General features: G+C 39.9%; 2 protein-coding genes across 3 annotated transcripts; one reads left to right on the forward strand and one right to left on the reverse strand.

Annotated features, from left to right (window-relative positions):
• The first annotated feature begins 2416 nt into the window (after positions 1 to 2416).
• Positions 2417 to 11319, forward strand: azi2 (5-azacytidine induced 2). 2 transcript variants are annotated; one of them, XM_061080942.1, is made up of 8 exons: positions 2417 to 2557; positions 4388 to 4641; positions 5368 to 5484; positions 5772 to 5871; positions 6426 to 6559; positions 7210 to 7274; positions 8280 to 8404; positions 10089 to 11319. In XM_061080942.1, exons 2-8 carry the CDS (start codon positions 4423 to 4425, stop codon positions 10517 to 10519), a joined length of 1191 nt encoding a protein of 396 aa, XP_060936925.1. In that variant the 5' UTR covers positions 2417 to 2557; positions 4388 to 4422; the 3' UTR covers positions 10520 to 11319. The 2 variants fall into 2 exon arrangements, with proteins under 2 accessions (XP_060936925.1, XP_060936926.1); XM_061080943.1 differs by lacking the exon at positions 2417 to 2557 and adding an exon at positions 2583 to 2731.
• Positions 11320 to 13389: 2070 nt separating this feature from the next.
• cmc1 (C-x(9)-C motif containing 1) lies at positions 13390 to 19789 on the reverse strand. The gene is made up of 4 exons (XM_061081184.1): positions 19708 to 19789; positions 19279 to 19371; positions 14258 to 14348; positions 13390 to 14027 (listed from the first exon to the last, which is right to left on the reverse strand). Exons 1-4 carry the CDS (start codon positions 19724 to 19726, stop codon positions 13907 to 13909), a joined length of 324 nt encoding a protein of 107 aa, XP_060937167.1. The 5' UTR covers positions 19727 to 19789; the 3' UTR covers positions 13390 to 13906.
• Between the last annotated feature and the right edge of the window lie 793 nt (positions 19790 to 20582).

The raw sequence follows: 20582 nt of genomic DNA on the forward strand, positions 1-20582 counted from the left end.
CAGTATGTTTTCATCGCCAAACAAAAACAAGTGGAGTACGCCACAGTCACAACGAAGTGAGTCCAAAACACATTGTGCTGACATGTGCAAGTGTTGAGCTTACTTTCATCATTCTTCAAGATGGAGATCTCTGGTTTCACCTCACATGTCATTGTTCTTTGCAGCGGCCTCTGCAGCCATGGCCCAGTTATTGTATTTCACATGTTTGACTCAGGTGTCCTTTAAAGAGATTAGAGCATTAATGAAATATTGCCAATACTGCAAAGATAGCCAGTATAGTTAGTTGTTAGTATATTTAACACCGTCTTTCCACTATTTCTATAACTTTTAGAATTGTTCAGATGATATCACTTCAACTTAAAACAGGAATAGTACTCAGTAGATCCATACCTCCACCGAGAACCAATCAGGCTGCACTGAATTCACACACTGAGAGATATTAGTCTAAAAAAAGCCTGATGGTTTTGATTCCAGATCAATTAATCATTCCCCAGTAAATCAGTGAAAATGTCAAATACATATATAGATACATATTGCTAACCTACACCAACCAAATGCCTATGAAAACATAACCTCCAAGAGGTAATTACATTCAATCTGAGAAAAAGTCCCAAGTGCTGAAAGGGAAACATCTTGGTGCACATTCTGTTGGAAATTCCAATGACGTGCAGATCTGGAGTTTCACTTCTCAGTTTTTGAGAGTTGCACGTTTATGATTTCTGATCACATATATCGTCATAGAAATCTAATATTTGTCATTTACCTCTTTTAATACCTCAGCTAGAAGGTGTGTCACATGCCACATTCAGCAGCAGGAGCAGTCAGGACAGGTTGTTGGGCTTTAGAGGATCTGTCTCTAAAAACACTTGTCAGTCTCTTGCTGTAAAGCCAAAGAGAATTAGACATCACAATGTAGAACAGGACAAAAGTAGATTTATTTCAATTAAAATACATTGCATTATAGACAGCAAATAACTGATGAATGCCATTGTAAAAAAACAAAAACAAAACAATGACAATTAGTGACATTTAGTTCAGCTGTGGTGCTAAAGGTAATTAGCTAGCTTGGTTAGCTAGTGTTAGCTTGCTCAGGAGATAGCAGAAAATAACACAAAAAACAATCAAATGTCCTAGGTCAACATACAAATGGCAAAAAACTGAGTTCAGGCATTAAAATAATCCTTTCAATTGAATGTTCTGTCGATGAGAAGTGGATTAAAATATATATTTGTGAGTGTACGACTGTGGAATGACAACTTAGCAAGTTGTCAAGTCTGAAATAGCCAATTAGTTCAGCTTTTGGGCTAAAGGTAATTAGCTAGTTTGGTTAGCTAGTGTTAGCTAGCCATGTAGATAGCAGAAAATAAAACAAGTACAATCAAATGTCCCAGGTCAACATACAAATGGCCAAAAACTGAGTTCAGGCATTAAAATAATCCTTTCAATTGAATGTTCTGTCGATGAGAAGTGGATTAAAATATATATTTGTGAGTGTACGACTGTGGAATGACATCTTAGCAAGTTGTCAAGTCTGAAATAGCAAATTAGTTCAGCTGTTGTGCTAAAGGTAATTAGCTAGTTTGGTTAGCTAGTGTTAGCTAGCTAAGTAGATAGCAGAAAATAAAACAAAAAACAGTCAAAAAGTCCCAGGTCAACATACAAATGGCCAAAAACTGAGTTCAGGCATTAAAATAATCCTTTCAATTGAATGTTCTGTCGATGAGAAGTGGATTAAAATATATATTTGTGCGTGTACGACTGTGGAATGACAACTTAGCAAGTTGTCAAATCTGAAATAGCCAATTAGTTCAGCTGTTGTGCTATAGGTAATTAGCTAGTTTGGTTAGCTAGTGTTAGCTAGCTAAGTAGATAGCAGAAAATAAAACAAAAAACAATCAAATGTCCCAGGTCAACATATAAAATGGCCAAAAACTGAGTTCAGGCATTAAAATAATCCTTTCAATTGAATGTTCTGTCGATGAGAAATAGATTAAAATATATATTTGTGTGTGTACGACTGTGGAATGACAACTTAGCAAGTTGTCAAGTCTGAAATAGCCAATAGCACTCCATGGTCAACTTTATTCAGGGAAATGGGGTGTTTTTATTTCTTCTATTATATCATATTTGAATTTTGTCTGTACTTACTGGTCGCTTCTTGATGTTTTCCTTACATAGCTTGTGTGAAGTTCGAATAGTTATCTAATGCTCATTATAATGTAACAAGATGTTTTTTATTTCAGTAGTCTTAATCAAACTTAACGTCCTCTTCAGTAGATTGTAAAACTAAATCTAATGAATGTACATGTTTTCCTCACCTTTCACAGTCCAGTTCACCACCGAGCTTCCTTCCGAGTTCCTTCGCACTTTATTTTGAAAGGGGCTCCAGCAGCCGAGTCAGTGACTCCCGGAAGTTTTTGTTTCCTCACCTGTCAGTTCTGACAGTGTCCAGCCTCCTCTCTTTGTTTGTTTACGGGAAACAGGTCTCCTCTTGTCCACGATCGATGACAACCCCGTGTGGTCCAGCGGCACCTTACTGAGGACAGCGTCTCTCACGGTTAGTGCGAGTCCAGAGGCGAAAACAACCGACTGCTTCTGCCTCAGCTAGCCACAGATAGCCAGGCGACGCTAGCTAGGAGCTGCTAGCTACCTGCTATCATCATAACAGATCGAGCGCTTTGATCCCTGTCACGTCAGGTATCGACTCCACGTTGGCTTAGATCACTGCCTGGTGGGTTTGTGTTTTGCTTTTATTCCGTAGCTTATTTTATAACCGTCTCTCATTGTGTTTTGTCGGCTGTCAACACAGCTCATGGAAGCTAACAGCACAACGTTATAGCATCGTATGCAAACGAGCCTGGGTGATTGTTTACATGTCTTCGCTTCTCTGTGGCTGTAACTGAACACGATCTCTCGGTTGATGTCGTGGTTAGCATGATAGCCTTTAGCTCTCCTGCTGTATCCAGTTAAATCTAACAACATGGCGTTGCTCTTCGTGTCCTGTGTTGGCACTCAGCATCACTTTCGTTTTGAGGGGGCACTTGCTGGAGTCACTGTCTGAAGTCCTCCTCATGAGTCAGCCATGTTTCTATTGGTTTCTATTCGTGGTGTTGATCCAGCAGCCCAGTCAGTGTGTCCTGCTGAGGCTCAACTCCAGTAAGAGCTTCGGCCTCTAGTGTGAACAACTTGGCTCCTCGGTGTTTGCTGCATCACGGCCAGCTGACATCATCACCATGTAGCATTAGCTGCTCTGAGGTAACAGGTAACCTCTCTCCCAGTTAGATGGTCTGGACTGCTGATATTCTTGCTGGTAGTCAATCGGCTCAGTCACCTCCTGTATCAACAGGCCAGTGTGGGTACCTGAGCACAATCCAAGTTTAGATCTGTTTTTAAACAGCAGCTGTACATATCTCATATAGCCTCATACTAACATGACATCGATCACAACTCCCTCCCTTTTTACCAATATGTGATTGTGTCTGCAATAAATGTAGAGGTTTGCTCACGTTTATACATGTTAAGGTTTTGTGGAATAGACTGTTTTAATAGGCCATACAACTAAAGTTTGGTGGAGCTTGAGTAAACCTTTGACCATTTATTGTAAGGCTGGTTTGATGATGGTGATACTCAGCTCATCCACAATTTGACTAGCCTGTATACACAGGTCATGGTTACCTCATAGGGCCTAACAACTTGTACGTCCTCTGACAGCCTCTGTCTGTTACCCTGAGAGTGATGGATCCCTGTCCCAGGACCGACAGAAGTGCAATAGATGCCACGAGTAGCAGAGCACATCCAAAAACCACATTTAAAACATTCATGAGAAAAGACAGTGTCTAACATACAGGGCTGAATGAAACCCATCCCAGTCACTGTGGTCATATCAACAGTCGACTGCAGACCTTTCCTGAACTCCTGCGTGAAGTAAAGCTCATACAAAACGCACCTACTGGACAAACATTTGAGCAGCCAAAAATACTTTTGGTACTTTATCATGTTTTTAAAAAGCGTTACACTCTTTTTAAGCTTGAAGTGTTTTGTTTAAACATTTAATTCCAGATAGCTCTTGTCCAAATGTCTGATGTGTACAGTTCCTGCAGCAATGGTTTGTGTGAAGAAATAGTCATCTCACAACCTATGGTAACCCAAAGCATCAACTATGTAAAGTTAAAATATTGGGGCAAAACAAGAGCATCATTTTCGAATAGATGTGCAGATCAATTGTTTAACAAGCATTTTGTTCGCTTCATGCTTTAGGAGAGAACGTTCTTACTTAAGCACAATCAACTAATGTTTCTTTTTAGTAAGCAGTCTTTGTTTTGTCTTTTCCATAAAAACAGAAAGGAAATTAATAATTTTGCTAATGAAACTCTAATGTCATCCCCAGGTCTTCTGTCTGCCGAAGCGTCGGCCTGTGCAAGCATGGAGCCTCTGGCAGTGGATGATGACATCTGTATTCTTAAACACGAAACAGCCTTCACCACCGCTGGCGAGAGCCCCGTGTCGGTGTGTGCTGGCGACGAATCTGTTGCTTCCCACTTCGCCCTGGTCACAGCCTATGAGGACATCAAGAAGAGGCTGAGAGACACAGAGCGAGAGAACACCCTGCTGAGGAAGAGGGTTAAGCAGCTGGAGGATAAGGTATAGATGCGAAATGAGCTGGAATTGGTGATTGAGGGAAAGAGAAGGAAAAGATAGGCAGAAGAGAGAGATGGCATAAGGACAGTGGTGTAAAAGAACATACTGCTCATCCAGATGGCTAAACAGCGAGAGGTTTATGAAGTTTAAGTTGGAGACAGAACTGAATGAAGACTGTTTTTCCATTTTTCTGGATGTCAGAACTCTGGACAAAAACAAGAATACTCAAAGAAAGTTTGGGAAAAGTCATCAAATTCAAAATTTCACTGCAAAGCACTTGCCTGTGGTAGAGTGTGCACGCCAGCATCATTAACATTGTTGGCCTACAGTTAAAGCTATAAAACAATGAGAAATAAATCTGCTCTGTCTAAAAACAGAGAAGAGGTCTGGAAAAGCATAGTGTTGCCAAACAATGAGTTGGAGCCCTACAAACTGCAGCAAAGGCTCCTGAGATTGGAGATAAAAAACAGGATCCATTACAATGCAGAGAGAGACATAAAAACAGAAACTGTCTGAATACAGATGGTCTGCTAAAGAGAAAAATCGGCACTACATGCTGGCATAAAAGCTTCTCCTAATCTCTATCAGTTTTAGTTTTATCTGCTGCAGCATAATCGAGCGAGGATGTGGTTGGAGGAAAGTAACTTCCTACCACAGACTTTAAAAAATATATGAAAATTGATTTCAGTTCTTCACTGCTCTTCTGTGTTTCCTCTATCGCCCCTGTAGCTCTTCAGGCCAGATGCGCCTCCATCAGAGGGTCCCCAGTACGTGAACAAGGCTTTCAGTGCTTACAGAGGTATCTATATAGAGAAGGAAGACCTGCAGCTGGAGCTTAACAAACTGGTGCGTCTAATGATCAACTAACCTTCCTCAAACTGACACTAGATCCTGATTCAGAGATTGTGTATGTTGAAGCCCTGGAAACAATGCAAGTGTTTTAAGTCTAAGGCAAATAAAGGGACTGGGTCTTGTAATGTGTTCTTCCGTAATTCAAAACTGAACTAGAACCGACAAGCATTTGATAACATTCCCCAAATACAGCATGGGTGCACTGATCTTACTTGGGAGAGTTCCCTCCATTGCTGTGAATGCTGACTCCCCCATCACTCCCTCCTCTCTTTCTGTGTCAGAAAAAGGAGAAGAGCGAGACTGACAGGTTGTTTACGGAGCAGCTGCAGGCCAAAGAGTTGGAACTGCTTCAGCTGAGGACAGAGATGGAGACCAGCCAAGGTACAGGTGGAGCACACCCGTCTGCTTTGTACTGTGTATAACAGCTGAGCAGAACTTAGTAAAACCCGTCTGCAAAAGATATGTTTACAAATTTTTGCGCCACTAGAAATAATCCAGGTATATAATCCACTAATATAACCCTAACTCTTAAAGGGACCATAACACAAGAGGCACTTTCATTTATGTAATACATTTGTGTGACAATGTGTCTGGACCTAAAACAACCACAAAGAGAATCTATCTAACTTATGAGATAAAAGAAACTAGTCTTTCTGTTACGGTAAATTGAAGAGATGGCCCAGATATCCGATGTCCTCACGGAAAGCCCCAAATTGTTGGGTGTTGCCCCCAGAGGCTTATTCCTCATCAGAAAATAGCCAATAGGCTCAGAGATTGCTATTAATGAAACAATGATGGTAACTCTTCTGTACCAATAGGAGGCATTCACACTTAAGCATTTCAAGTTCAAAAGTTCAATTAAAAATAATTAGTTGAATCATTTCCTCACTTGCTAACAATGACTATTCACCCTCTTGTACTTTGTGTGTGGGCAGTGATGAAGAGCCTGAACAGCCCTCAAGACTACTGGCAGGTGGACCAGGTCAGCACCGAGCTGAAGATCCATAAACTGCAGGAGGAGCTGGAGAGAGTGACACTGGAAAACAGCAGACTGGTGGGGAGAAGTGGGGTGAGTAAGCTGTAGAGCAAAGAGCCAGGATCAGGACAAAGAAGGAGACAGAGAGAAGGAGATCTGAAGAGGACAGTGTAAAAGAGGTAGCCTCGGAGAGTGGCGTAACAAGAAGAGAGCAAAACAGTGGAGGCGAGGTGTTAGGGCAGAGAGGGAGACAGAGTGACACAAGAAGTTCTGAGAAGAAGAAAAGAGGAAGGATGGCAACAAAACTGCAGGAAAAGTTCATTGCGAACGATGAAAGAAAAGAAAACACAAACAGGAGGATGGCTTGAAGGGGAACAGAGGAGTCTTAGGTTTAGTTCTAAGAAATGATAATGGAAACGTACTTACAGTAAAATGGCGTTTGATGCAGTGCAAACCTCTGCCAACGCCCAACAGTCCGCTAAAGAAACAACATTTCAATACACTAGATCCAGATAGTTATTTGGATCAAATGTCATACACTCATAAATATCATTCCCCTTAACATAACAGATTTCTTTCACCCAGATCCATGAATTATTATCTGAGAAATCAATGAAAATGTTGAAAAATACCTGATCTCACAATGTTAGAGATGGAAATTGGTTGAGTAGGTTTTGTGTAATCCTGCCAACGAACAACCAAACCCTGACGGAAATGTTTCACATAACTTCCCTCTGTTTTAGGAGGAACCCCAAGGCCTGAATGGACCAGACTTGGACATGACTTGCGACGCAAAGTGTAATGCAAGGTAATGTTTGTTTTGGGAATGTCTTGGCTAGAAAAAACACCATAATGTTCCTTATGAAGAATATAAGCATCAACACGAGGAGCAAGTTTGAGCTTAATTTTTAATTAGTTTACAGCACAAAAAAAGATGGGAATTTAGTTTCTCCTCTCTGCTCCTGTGTTCACTGTGGGATGTAGTTGTCGTCTTTGGCCACTAGAGGAGGGTGCAGCTTAATACATTTGAACTCCTGCCTGCACAACATCTTATGACGCAGCCGAGCCTTGATGATGATCAGGACCAGTTAAACCCCTTTAACCTGTGTCCATTAGAAATAGTTAAAATTTGCCCTCCAGTGTGTAGGAGCTCGACAGCAGATGAAATCACTCTCTTTACTGTCATTAGCACTGGCTTAGATTTCAGGAAGAAGCTTCTGCTCATGGTGCATTAAGGTTGTGTCTTCAAAAAGAGTTGTGTTATTTATTTGTTATGTTTCTGGCTGGTGGTTGAAGTTAAGACTCTAAAGTGTTGATGAGATGTTTTGTTACCTGAGGTGTGGATAGGTTTTTAATTGGCGCTTCATACTTAAAAAATTGTAATGTTGTAAAATGTGAACTTAACGCTTGAGTGAATATGCTAAAAATCGGTGAAGCTCATCTGTGACTCGTTGAGCACAGTTAGCAACTGTGTGAAATACAGAAACAAACCATCCTGCCTAGTCTTTTAACAAGCCCCTCCAGGATTTTTTTGTAATTTGGTAAATAGATCAGGCTTCTATAATTATACATTCTGCTACTTTGGACCAAAATTATGTCTTACGTGACAGTTTTACATCTTGTAATCGCAGCAAACAGGTGAAAATGAGCATTGCTTTAGTTTAATGACTGAACTAATGATAACTATGCGCTACTTCATGCCAAACTATGGTTCTCAGTCCGACAGATGGACGCTTCTAACAACACAGGCTTTGTAGAAAAGCTGGAATCTTGTAAATATAATTTGTAAATCAAATAATGTGTTGATCCGCAGTGAGAGGGGCATGCAGCAGATGTGCCAGGAGATGCACTGTGAGGTCACTCGTCTCCGCCTGGAGCTGAAGCACCAATCAGGCCTGATCAGGAAACTCAGGCCGTTGATCGGCGAGATAAGACAAGGTAAGGGCCAATTTATCACAGGTTAAAACACACATACAGGGAGTGATAATAATCTTTAAATGTCTGGTTTCTTCCATATTAAGTTAATTAAAGTAATCATACTTTTATCTTTAAAACACAGCTAACTATTTGCCTTTGTTTAAATAATTTCCCCTTTTAAATATCTGTCCCATTTTATCAAATATTTTCTCTTGTATATATATTCCTGTTTAAAACCATATTTCTTCTTTTAAAGCTTGCTTATAATTTTATATTTTTAAGGCCATGTGTAGGTGTAACCCACAGTAAATCTAAAGAGGTAAAATAAATATAGCAATAAAAGTGCTGATATTGGGGCTGTGGGGCTCTGATATTTTTCTTTCGACCGTCACGTTTTGCTATTATGTTTGAGTTTTATTAAAAAGCCACAAATCTTGGACTCATAAAATTTTTGGGAAATGCTTTATACATATTGTTTTTCATGGACAACAACTGTAACAGATTTGTTAAAAAATCTGATTGTGAGGTTAGGTCAGATTTATGGATTAAAGCCTTGCTTCTCTACACATGAGCTAATGTGGCTAACTTACTATACCTCACATAAGGGAAGGCTTTTATAAAAGAGTACGTTCTAACTGAGAAGATTTCTCCCTCTGCTGCTCCTTGTTATAATTTGTATAAGGGTGTGATGAGACTGCAGATATTATCTTAGCACTCAAACACTTTGATAAAGGATGTTGTGAAATGGTCTGTCCTACCTCGCCCCCTCCTTCTGTGCTGATGTATTCTACCCTGGAACAGATTACCTCTGTCGCTGAAACCCTCCGTGTGTCAGAGGAGGAGACCAGGAGGTGAAAATTAGAACGAAATATGGCAAGAAAATAAATCTTGGACTATTTATTCCTCTGAATAAGAGGGTAATCCTGTAACTTTGATGAAACCGATGGAGAGAGAAATAAGGGAAGCGTGGGTGACAAGGAAAGGGAGAAGAGGGGGAGCTGTGTATTTATTCAGTCATATTGTGCATCTGTATTCTTGTAATGTCCCTCCTTTGGAATCACTTTTATTCAAATGCTAGACTCAAGAGGCGCTCTCATGGAAGAGTAACATGGATGGAAAAAAAGCTACTTTTTTAAACCGAGATTGAGATTGTACCTCACTGCTCTGTTATTATACTGTCGGGCCTGTTATCTTGTCTGGAGTCAAAAAGCTTTAAGCGCACTTTAGATTTTGTTCTCCACAGCTACCTTAACTTAATTCATCTGTAAACAGTAATTGGTACAATATAGGGCAATTTTTTTTCAGTTTTTAAAAAAATTGCAGAAGTTCAAGTCCAGTGAATAATTATAATTAGTACACAGGCAGTAAAAGTCAAAGGAAAGACAAAGTTTTTTTGCAACCAAAAATGTATAAATTAAAAACTAAAATGGCACTTAGTAGAGCACATGTCTCCACCAAGGCTCAACAGTTTCTGTAAATTCCATCAAGCTGCACATTTATTCTTAAAATAAGATGAAAATGTTACCACTGATGCTGCAGCTTACTTACATGAAATTATCCAAATCAACTTTGTGATCACATTCTCAGCAGACTAATATTTTTGCCACTGTTCATTCAACCATATCTGACATTTTATTGCCTTTCTCTTCTCATGTTTTCCTCCTTCTTCTCTTCACTCTGTCTCTTTCCTCCTGTCCCTCTCCAGCTGGCTCAACAGTTCCAGTCCAGTGTCTGGATGATGTGGAAAAAAACCACCACCCAGTCCCTCGAGTGTCAGTGCCTCGTCCCCCTAGTGCCCCCCCACTCCCCTCGTGTTCTGGACGCCCCTGCCTCCCTGGTGGTGGCCCGCTGGGCCCCCTGCTGCCAGACAGCCTGAAGGAGGACTGCTGGTACAACGGGCCCTGGCCCTCCCAGAGCTGCTCGGGAGAGGCTCTGGTTGGGAACTCGGCTGGCCTTCCCCCGCCTCCCTTGAACCAAGCTTCCCTAGATGAGAGCTCCAGGTCCTTCCCCAGTCCCCCCAAGCCCAGTGATGCCGTGTTCTGGGAGGGACACTCAGCTGCATCCAACTCCTCATCCTTAATGGGAAACTGCAGTCCCAGGAGCCCTCCAAACACTGAGTGGGCCAAGCCCTATTGAGAGGGACTTTGATGGGATAATAGGTGATTATTAAATAGTTTGTAACTGGATGGATAATTGATGAATGGATGAATGAATGGACTCTGCAACCCTGCCACATAGCTACCACCTAACCTGCCTTAAGTTAATTAGACCACTCCTCTGGGCTGAGCTGGACCAGTTGTGGGAACTAACTGAAGCCAGAGGAAGCCTTCTCGAGGTCAAGACTATGTAGACGTATTGATTTCCGTGCGCACTGCATCGGTGAACATACCTGACCGTGCAGAGGGAGAGTCGAGGACAGACCCTCCGTAGAATCAATAGTTTTTTTTGTGAGTATAGTGTCCTTGTATGCACATGCATAAGTGTGCGCAAGCATGCATACAAGCAATTGAACTTCTGTGTGTCTATGTACGCACATCAAACAGAGCGTGCCTGTGTGTGCAGATCAGTGCGCGGGCATCTCTCGCCCGCCTGTTATCTGTATCCTGTCATAATGAACCCAATAGGGCTTAAAGGGTCTCGTTCTCCATTCACAGTGGCCAGTGATCACCAGGGGCCACAGCTGGACACATAGTAGTAGAGTTTGTAAAACTGCATTTACTCAAATGCAGGTCTTTTTACATTTGATCGCTGTAAAGTAAACAAGGAACCTAGTCCCATGTCTGTGTCATGGTTAAGTGGAAAAAGCGTTGAGGTCTGTGGACTTGGGTTTGTTCGTGTCTGTGCTGTGCTGGAGACAGACGAACACCTACCTGTTGGATAATCACTGATTTTTGATCCAAATTTTAACTGCTACCAAATAAACTCTTTTTCTCGATCGTTATTTTCATATCAGTCCTTAAAGATCATTATCAAAGTAGGCTGTCAGTCGATCCGTGCTTACCAAATCATATTATCATAGCATTGAGATATTTGAGAAGATTGCATAATGAGTAGCAAATGATACTTAACTAAAGATGACTTGCTCTCTGAAGTTAAACACTATCTGCACTGGCACAAGAAAAAGGTTTAATTATTCCCAAGGTAATTTCACATGTAACACAAGACTCTGTAAAGCTGCCTGTTATCACAAACTCAATCTTCTCATAACTACTATCAAACAATATTTGTGACGTTTCATCTCAAGTGTAAAGGGACGTGTATATGTAAGGCTGTGTATTGTGGGGTGTTTTTCCTGTGGGACTTTTATTTTGAAGGACTCATGGAATAGAATCCATACACTCTGCTGTATTTTGGAAACCTGATTATGTTTGGAGATTTCTGAACAATGGGAAATGTATCTAAACTCTGTACCATGCTGATGTTGAACTATTTGACACATTTGTTTTGCAGTACAAGGTAAGTTGTTGTGTTAAGATGGTCATTACTCTTTGGTTGCCTTTTTTTTTTTAAGTCAGATGATGAGTGCACTAAAAGAAGTAGAATACAAGATAAGCAGAAGGAAGATTGAGCATATCTGTATAAATCTAAACCACTCTGCCAAACGCAGTGTTGCACTCCAGACCATAGGTTTTAGTTTGTTTATTTATTTTCTCCCCAACTCCCAAGACATCTGATCTGTGTCAGAGGTGTTTGCAATGGTGGCAGGACAATGAGCGCATGAGCCTGAAGAAACATGAGCCGTGTCTTGACAAATAGGTGCACAAAGGGCCCAGAGGTCTCTGGATAAGATTTTCGTTTTTTCCCCCCATCTTCTGCATTCTGTTTCATGATAACTGTGGTCTTTTTGTTTTTAATTTTTACAAAATGTTATTTTACAGCAGTAGTTTCATACTTCTGTAAACGATTTGCAAACCAAAATGCAATGTACAGTAGATACGAATTATATTTTAGATTTACTGCACTTCAGACTGTTTGTAAATATGATCGATTAAACAAAATGAAAAAGGAAGTGACCGTGTAAGGCTGCTCTGTGTCTCCATTCATATTTTTAGCAAGGATCTCCTGTGGTTCAATTTAATAAACTGTAGGCTTTGGCATTTCTAGCTACTTTACAGTTGAAACCAGCAATAGCATTCTTTCTCTGACTTCCTGTCTACATCAATATTTTCAGACATTTACTTCACACCTCATATCACAGTATCAATTCCTACTGTCTATCTAAAGACTACTGCTGCTGAAACAACCTGTGAATTTAATACCTTATGGGTTTAAACTGTTTCACACAAGCAATTTGAAAAAAAAATATTTTTGTCAATTTATTCTGCTTTTCCATCACATTAAAATCTACCTTCAAAGGATAAATGTCTACTTACAGTTTAATTTTTCACATTATTTCAAGTAAGGCTACTGAACTGCCTTGTTTAAAATAACAAGAGCTTCAATGGATTTCAACTGCTGTCAGCAAGAAGACAATAGAAAGACAACCTATTGCTGTGTATTACAGCGATATCACATTACTCCGTGACATCTTTGGTTCATTGGAATAACATAGATACAACACAGCAGATATAAGAGACCTCACATAAAAGTACAATAAGACCCAATAAGGCAAAGGGATCATGATGGTTAAAGAACATGAAACAAATTTGATTTTAATCCTCATTCATTAAAAAACTTTTTTGAATAAAGTGATCTGATCCTTGAAAATCCTTTATTTAAATTAAGAAGTTAATTTAGCTCTAGACTGTTCCGTCAGTGTGGTTTTACCAATGTTCGACACTGAGAAGTTCAGAAAAAATTCACCTATTTGAATGCACTGAATTGAAACCGGACAGTTTATAATCTATATTAATGAAACCTGAATAGGTGCTTCTACCGGTGACATTTTTAAACAAAAGTTACCTGTTAATTAACTCATCAGAAATTATTTCATATTTATAACATGTTGCAGAAGATGGTCAAACTTTATCTGAAATAAAATGAATGAATAAATGGATGAATCATAGTTTAATTTCACAAAGACTTTACTGCCACAGAATATTTACAATGTTGCAATTTACAGTTTTCTTACCGGCTTTGTTTAGTTATTTCTCTTTAACAAACACAGTACACGTCTGAACTTGTGTCTTTTTGTTCAGGATGTTGATATTACTGTTCATGAGGATGTGGGAAGCCAAGCAGTGGAAACATACTACACTCCTCATTACCACAATTACCAAATTGTTTGCATCAATCTATGGACAACTGCATATATTCCTCCAAAGCCAGAGTGCTGCAGTGTCATCAATCACTAAGATCCTTGGTAAATTTAATGTAAATGATGCAGATTCAGTCATGTGACGCAGATCATTCTACAAGTTGCAGCCATCTGTGGAAAACATTTTGCAAATATACAGAAAATAACAAATAGTTATTGATTATGTAGCAGTCACACAGAAGCTTAAGTTACAGATCCCATGTGTGTCAGATGGCCGTGTATCCTCGGTACGGAGGAGGGAAGTTGTTTGGGTGTCATGTTGTTCATTACATGCTCACTGGGAGTTTTTGTTTCCTGTTCTTCGTAGGGATCCCCGTCCTTATAAACTCCAGTTTCTCTCGGATGTACTCCTGCTTACACTCCTCGTAAAACACAGGGTCCCTGTAGCTGGTGGAAGACAGACATAACAGAGGTTATTTTAAAGAGCGGATGTGGCCTGGTCTGATTATCACGGTGACGACATGATTTTGAGACGACAGACTTCATGGGCAAAGGTTTAGTGTGTCAGCAAGGGTGAGAGAGACTGGGTAAGCCTTAGCTCAAGGTGTTTGTGGGATCACACATGGGGAGTCACTTAAGTGTGCAAGTGATGCAGAGCGAAACAGCAAAATACTCACTGTTGTGTCAGACATTCCTTCAGCGCTGAATTCTCCTCTCGACACTTAAACACCATGAAGAAACCAGTTTCTCTACAGCATTTTCCGAAGGCTGGAGGGACAAAACCAAGGAATAGAGGAGAAATTAGTGAAATTATCACAAAAAAAAAAAAAAAAGTGTGTGCGTGCAGGCGTGTGTGTGGTTTTCAACATGAACAATAGCACACCAAAATGCACATAATAGTTGCACTCTACCACAAGAAGGAACCTGGTTATGGAACACGTTGCCAAGCCTCTTATCAACCTGAAACCCATGTTTCCTCCTTCACTGATGGGTACTGGCCACAAAGTGCATGTATCTGTGGTCGGCCTGTTTTCCACACTGGCTCTTTAACAGTCAGCCCACCGCCCGCAAATATATACACGCCTCATCCAGCCCCAAATAATTAAATATAGGTTGTGCTTCGCAGATCACAGCCCCCAATGAGGCCTGGGGTTGGTAAGGGGTCTTAACAATAACCCGGCCAGAAAAAGGAGTATTTCCAGGAATCTCAGGCCCGACATTATCAGACGAGTGTAGTAGAAGCTGGCAGTCAAACGATTGTATGAAGTTGTGACTTTTAGACACTGGACAAATTCTGCATATGATTGTCATTTTTTATCAGGTATATAGGTACAAAATGGCTGGTTAAAAATAACACACACAAATCAATTTAAATACAATTTCACAAAGCTTGAATCTTAGGTGCAGGTCCAGCCATCTCTGAACCCATCGCCTCTAATCGGACGATGAATCAGACTCTGGGGTCAATGGCTAATATTTTAGTGCGGTCAGTGTAGACAGCAAATATCTCAAATATCAAGACTTCATACATTAGTTTATTTTATCACAAGGACACTTTTTGACGGTGTTCTCGGTCCAGGGACATTTTGGCTGATTTCTATTTAAAGCTATCTGCAAACGAGTGTAGATAAATAAAAAGCAGATGCATTTCGTCAACGTGCTTCTTTTGCTCTCCACATGGACTGTTAATGTGCGGCCGACCAAAGCCTGCTCCAACGTGATCGGTCAAACTAGAAACAGAAATCAGAAAGGTTTTTAAGCCTTGTAAAAATCTTGTCTCTTGTCTACTGCCTACTTCTGCATATTCACATCCAGAATCAGTTTAAAAGAGATTACAGCTCAGGCCCCTCCAGTGCATCTCAGTCACTGTCCTGTATACAGGCTGCAGTCTAATACACATAAAATACCTATACAAACTAAAAGTCACTGTCGACTCATTCCTACTGTATGCCAAGGCCCAAGAGTCCCCTTAAATTCAAGCAAATTACACACACCCATAGCTATTATTTAAATATGGCACTGGATTATTTTCATCAAAATCCACAAATTAGTCCCAATCTTGCAATGTTAATGAGTGAGAAGAAGTTCCTGGATGTGACCCTGATCTGAAAAAAAATTGAATGAGTTCGTTTCGGATGCATTCCACATCCTTCCAGCAAGTTTTGTGAAAATCTGTTGAGTTGTTTTTGTGTAATCGTGCTTGCCATCGAACAAAACAAACCAACCAATCAACAAACGCACAGGGGTGACAACATAACCTCTTTTGCAGAGGTAATTAAGTGAAAACCAAATATGGTGATTGTCACTTATACAAATCAAAAGCTCCTCCTGAAAGGCTGCATCAGAGACACTGTGCTATGACTGGTGCCGTTTTCCATATTAAACCTACGAGGTCCTCATTGTAAACAAGGTGCTGAAGACTCTGAGTCTTCACCTTGTTAGCAAGCTCTTGCTCGAGTCTTTAATTAAAACCACTGCCCTCCCATGTTCCCTTCGCTAAAACCTGACATCATAATTACCTCCATCAGTGCCATCAGTATGGTTATCACACAGACACTTTCATCAGAATGTAGATGTGAAGAAAAAAAGACAACAGCAAAACCAATTTAGAGAAGCACAACAGTGCGACTAATCTAATCAAAGAACGCCTCATCCCTGTCCCATGGTACTAATAGAGGCTGCAGAGGAGTTGCCTCTCGGAGCGCATCTACACCAAAGGCAAAAATATGAGACTGGCTTTATATCAGAATATATCACAATAGGCCCCTCTAAACACAAGAGTGATGGCTGTTTCGTGTGCCATTTTTAAAGATGGAGAAATGCAGTTTGGCAGTTTTAACAAAGCAGAAGCTGGGGGCCTGAGGTGTGAACCTGCAATACATAATTAGATATAACAGAATATGTCATAATGCTGAGTGATTTTGTGTATTTCAGAAAAATTCAATCAAAAATGTATTGATAATGAAACTGATAAAGCATTTTCCCTTGACATTTTTTTTAAATTTGTGTTTTATTCGTTATTCTTTTTTATATTTCGAGTCTGGAGATCCAGAAACAGACTTAGTGAACCCAATTTACAACCAGCTTCTACAAATCAAAGTCTTGCTACAACAAGAGTAGATGTCAGTCAGAAAGCGGCCACTAATTATATGTGTGGGTTGATCAAATAGTGTTTTTGAAAGACGTGAAACGTGAGAATCCCGACATGAATCATCAGCACAAAAAGAAGAATCACGGCCGGTAAATCAAAACTGAAAAGATGGGTCCGGATCTTTCGTATCTGTATTTGCTTCAACAACAAAGCCTTCACTGTACAGCCGTGTGGGGACCACGGGCATATAGGTGCACAGAGAGAGAGAGAGAGAGATTTCTTTTTTCTTTTCTTTGTAAGACACTATCAGACACTGGGACCCCAGTGTCGACACAAACATACAGGATGAGCTGATGGAGGGCGGAGGACGGAGGTGTGAAAACGAGTGGGACGAGAAGCTAGTCTTGCGAGGGGAGTTTCCACTGCCCGCACAGCCACTGTATGTCCCACCACCTCAGGCATGCATCTGCATCGCCCCTATGCAAGAGCATGACACACTGGCTTCTGATTTCAAGAAACCACATAACGCAGTCAGTGTCAGGGGCTGAGGTGTTGCTGAAGCAGACAGTGCACATGTGAGCAGAGCTACAGCCACCACTTCCATGCAGATCAAGCAGCTGCTGGTGTGCTGCCAATTGGCCTGCTCCTTGATTCGAAGAAAATAAGTGGCCTCGAGAGGCCGGTGTTCGCAGCGGCAGGAAACAGTCAAAGAACGAGTGAAAAGGTCAAGCAAAGGAACACGAAGCCTGAAAGAAACTTAATGGGACAGAGCAAATACACTTGTACAGAAAAAGACTGTGGATTGATCTACAAAATTATGAAGGTATAATAACATCAACCACAAGTTTAAATTTGAAAAGAAATAACATCAAGGCCTCGAATATAGATCTTCTTCAGTGTTGTCAGACAGGTACGTTTAATTTTTTTTATGGCTATAGATTGAATGTTTAGTTTAGTGATTAAAATAACGTGATTATATGGATACATATCTTCTTTCTTTTTTTATGCATTAAATGGGACTTATGGAGTCGCACATTCTCAGAAATAAAGCATTGTGAATAGGGCTTTTATTATTATTTTTAGTATTTATTTAATGCAGTCCAAACAAAGGTTGAACAATAATATCATTGTAATGTCATATCGTCTTATAATCTGAAACACAGTTGGAATTTTCCAGGCTCCTAAAATCTTCCTTATTTCTCTTGAGACCATAAAAATGAACCCAACTGGCAAGAGGCAGTATTCTGTGATGCTTAACTAATAACAACGGAATGTTATTAGTTAAAATCTCTAATCTCCAAAACAATATTAAAAGTCTGAATTTGGGACTAAATCAATAATCCTCTCATTTCGAAATGACATGCTAACCCATTGCTCACTCACACTGGGGATAATAAGGCTTTGGTAGCTCCATTTTTACACAATAATTAACAACAAATATTATCGTATAAAGATTTGCTTTAAAAAATTTGAAAACTCTGTCTGAATTTCTTTTGGTGCAGGGTTTTATTTTTCTAAGCAAGACAAAGTAAAAGTGAGTAAATGATCACATTATTATCTTTTACATTTGTCTTGAAATGAAGTTGGCTCATCATCTAAGTTATTATTATGAATAAATAGTCTATTGTAAACGAAAATCCAATTTCAACACAACAGGGAACTACACAACAAAGCCAGAGAGGCACCCGGACTATTTACAGCAAGCACATGACAGGATTTTCATACGAGTGGAACTCAGCTACGATGGCACAATCTGACGGGAAAGGGACCGAACCATGTCATGGCAGGTGGACTGCTCCGGACCCAGAGTAACCACAGTGTTGAGTGTGAAGCTCTTTAGAAGATTCACAAGAAAGCTGAAACCTAAAGGAAAAGCACGGACCGAGTGATGCATACCCTGTGTGTGCACCGTTCATTCCCCAGTCGGGCAACACTAACTTTTGTTCATCGCAGTTTTACCATTTCATGACAAAGTCCTCAAGAATTAAATTTATACCATATGATTATGAACGACTGGTTGATCTAAATAAGCTGTAGATTCTGACTCATAAGTTAGTACATCACTACACTGATGATATCATCTTCTTTGTGTCTTCTACATGACGAACCTGATCATACAATATATGATGGGAAATACGTCTCTGATCCATATAAGATCAGAAAATAGTCTGTTTAGGTCTATTATTGAGAGAGAGAGAGAGAGAGAGAGAGAGAGAGAGAGAGAGAGAGAGAGAGAGAGAGAGAGAGCCCTGATTAACTTTCACATTTTGAATACAGTATTTAGTTAATTTTGAATGTTCACAAAAAGTATCTAGTGATGGAAATTATGTCTCACAAAAAATATCTCAGAAGACTGATGATCGGGAAACATTGATTGAAAAGTAATTTAGAGTTTCCATACTCATGAGTCCAGTTATACAAGGGAAACCATTCGGATTTACTGCACTCTGCTTAAAAGAGGGCATCCAGATAAGATGACTTCAAAATTGAGCTAAGCCTGGCCATGGTCGTGTTTTCCTGAATGAGTTTGACTTGTGAGATAGATGCTGCGTCAGCTTTGCACTCCCTCACTTTCTCCCTCCCTCCCTCACACACACACACACGCACCTTCAACTTTCTCCACACAGAGCTCCTTGGCTTTCTCCCTCATCATCTTGGGGATCAGGACGTCTGTCTCCACGTGCCTCAGGTGCATCTCCTCTGAGGAGGCAGAAAGAAAAGACACATGTAAACAGTGAGAACCCACGAGCCCCAGTTTAAATCCGCACACACGTTCATTAGAATGAGAAACACGAGTCATCTCAGTCTTCATTACAATCAGAACAGCGTCCTGTCAACGTTAGGAGCACAGAGCTAGCCTCTTGAATGTAAGCTACCTAGCTAGCTACCTCTGCAGATAACACAGCAGTTTGTCCTGAATGCACGGAGCTGAGTGAAGCTGTGCGACACAGAGCAGCTCAACAGTCACGTAAAGTACGTGGCTAACGTCATGTTGATAAAAGCACGTCCTGTATTTCAGACAGAAATGTACAATACCTGCGTTAACTGCCTCCATAGCGATGATGTTTCTCAAAACATTACAACACAGGTCCAATGTGACCTCGCTCACGTCCGCTCAAACTACTTCCGCTGACGTAGTTGGTCGGTATAAAAAACTACAAATCCCAGGGTCCGGTAGAGACTTTGTGTCTAATGCATCAGAGTTTACGGCTCTGTGCGATAGATGGTATGTAACATGCTCTCTGAGCACCTCCCTATTAAAGACATGTAATGTCAATAATAATAATAATAATAATAATAATAATAATAATAATAATAATAATAATAATAATAATAATAATAATAATAGCAACCATTATAATAATAGCAAAAAATATAATAATAATACTCTTCATCACATTTGCGAGGGGAGGTTTTTTCATCATAGTCGCTATTTTTATTTACTTTTAATGAAAAATAACAAAATATCTTCAATCATGTACCGATATTAACAAAAGTATAGTCTGCACTACTAAGGTAAAATGATTTTTTTACTGCTCTTTCCTCACAGTTAACTGTGACAGCTGCTCGCATGATAATTCAATAGTCCTGTAAGAAATTCTCCTTTCGTAAAACTTATTTAATTTGCTCTGTTGTTGAAACTGTCAAAGAACAGCAAGTTCAAATATGTGGACATATTTATATGTTATATGATATGATGTTGTTAATAAGGACAGCACTCTCTAGTAAGATGTACTACTCTTCACTCTTTTACCTTGTTTTTGTTTGTTTTGTTGTTTTACTTTATTTATTTATTTGTCAAGAATAATTGCAGATTAAATAAGTGGGTCCATCTATAATAATTATGAACTGCATTAAAAGTAATTTGATAATGAGCCTTAATTAGTCTGATATATGTGTATATGTCACAG

The sequence above is a fragment of the Limanda limanda genome, chromosome 11 (assembly GCF_963576545.1).
Source record: "Limanda limanda chromosome 11, fLimLim1.1, whole genome shotgun sequence".
NCBI classification, from domain to species: Eukaryota; Metazoa; Chordata; class Actinopteri; order Pleuronectiformes; family Pleuronectidae; genus Limanda; species Limanda limanda.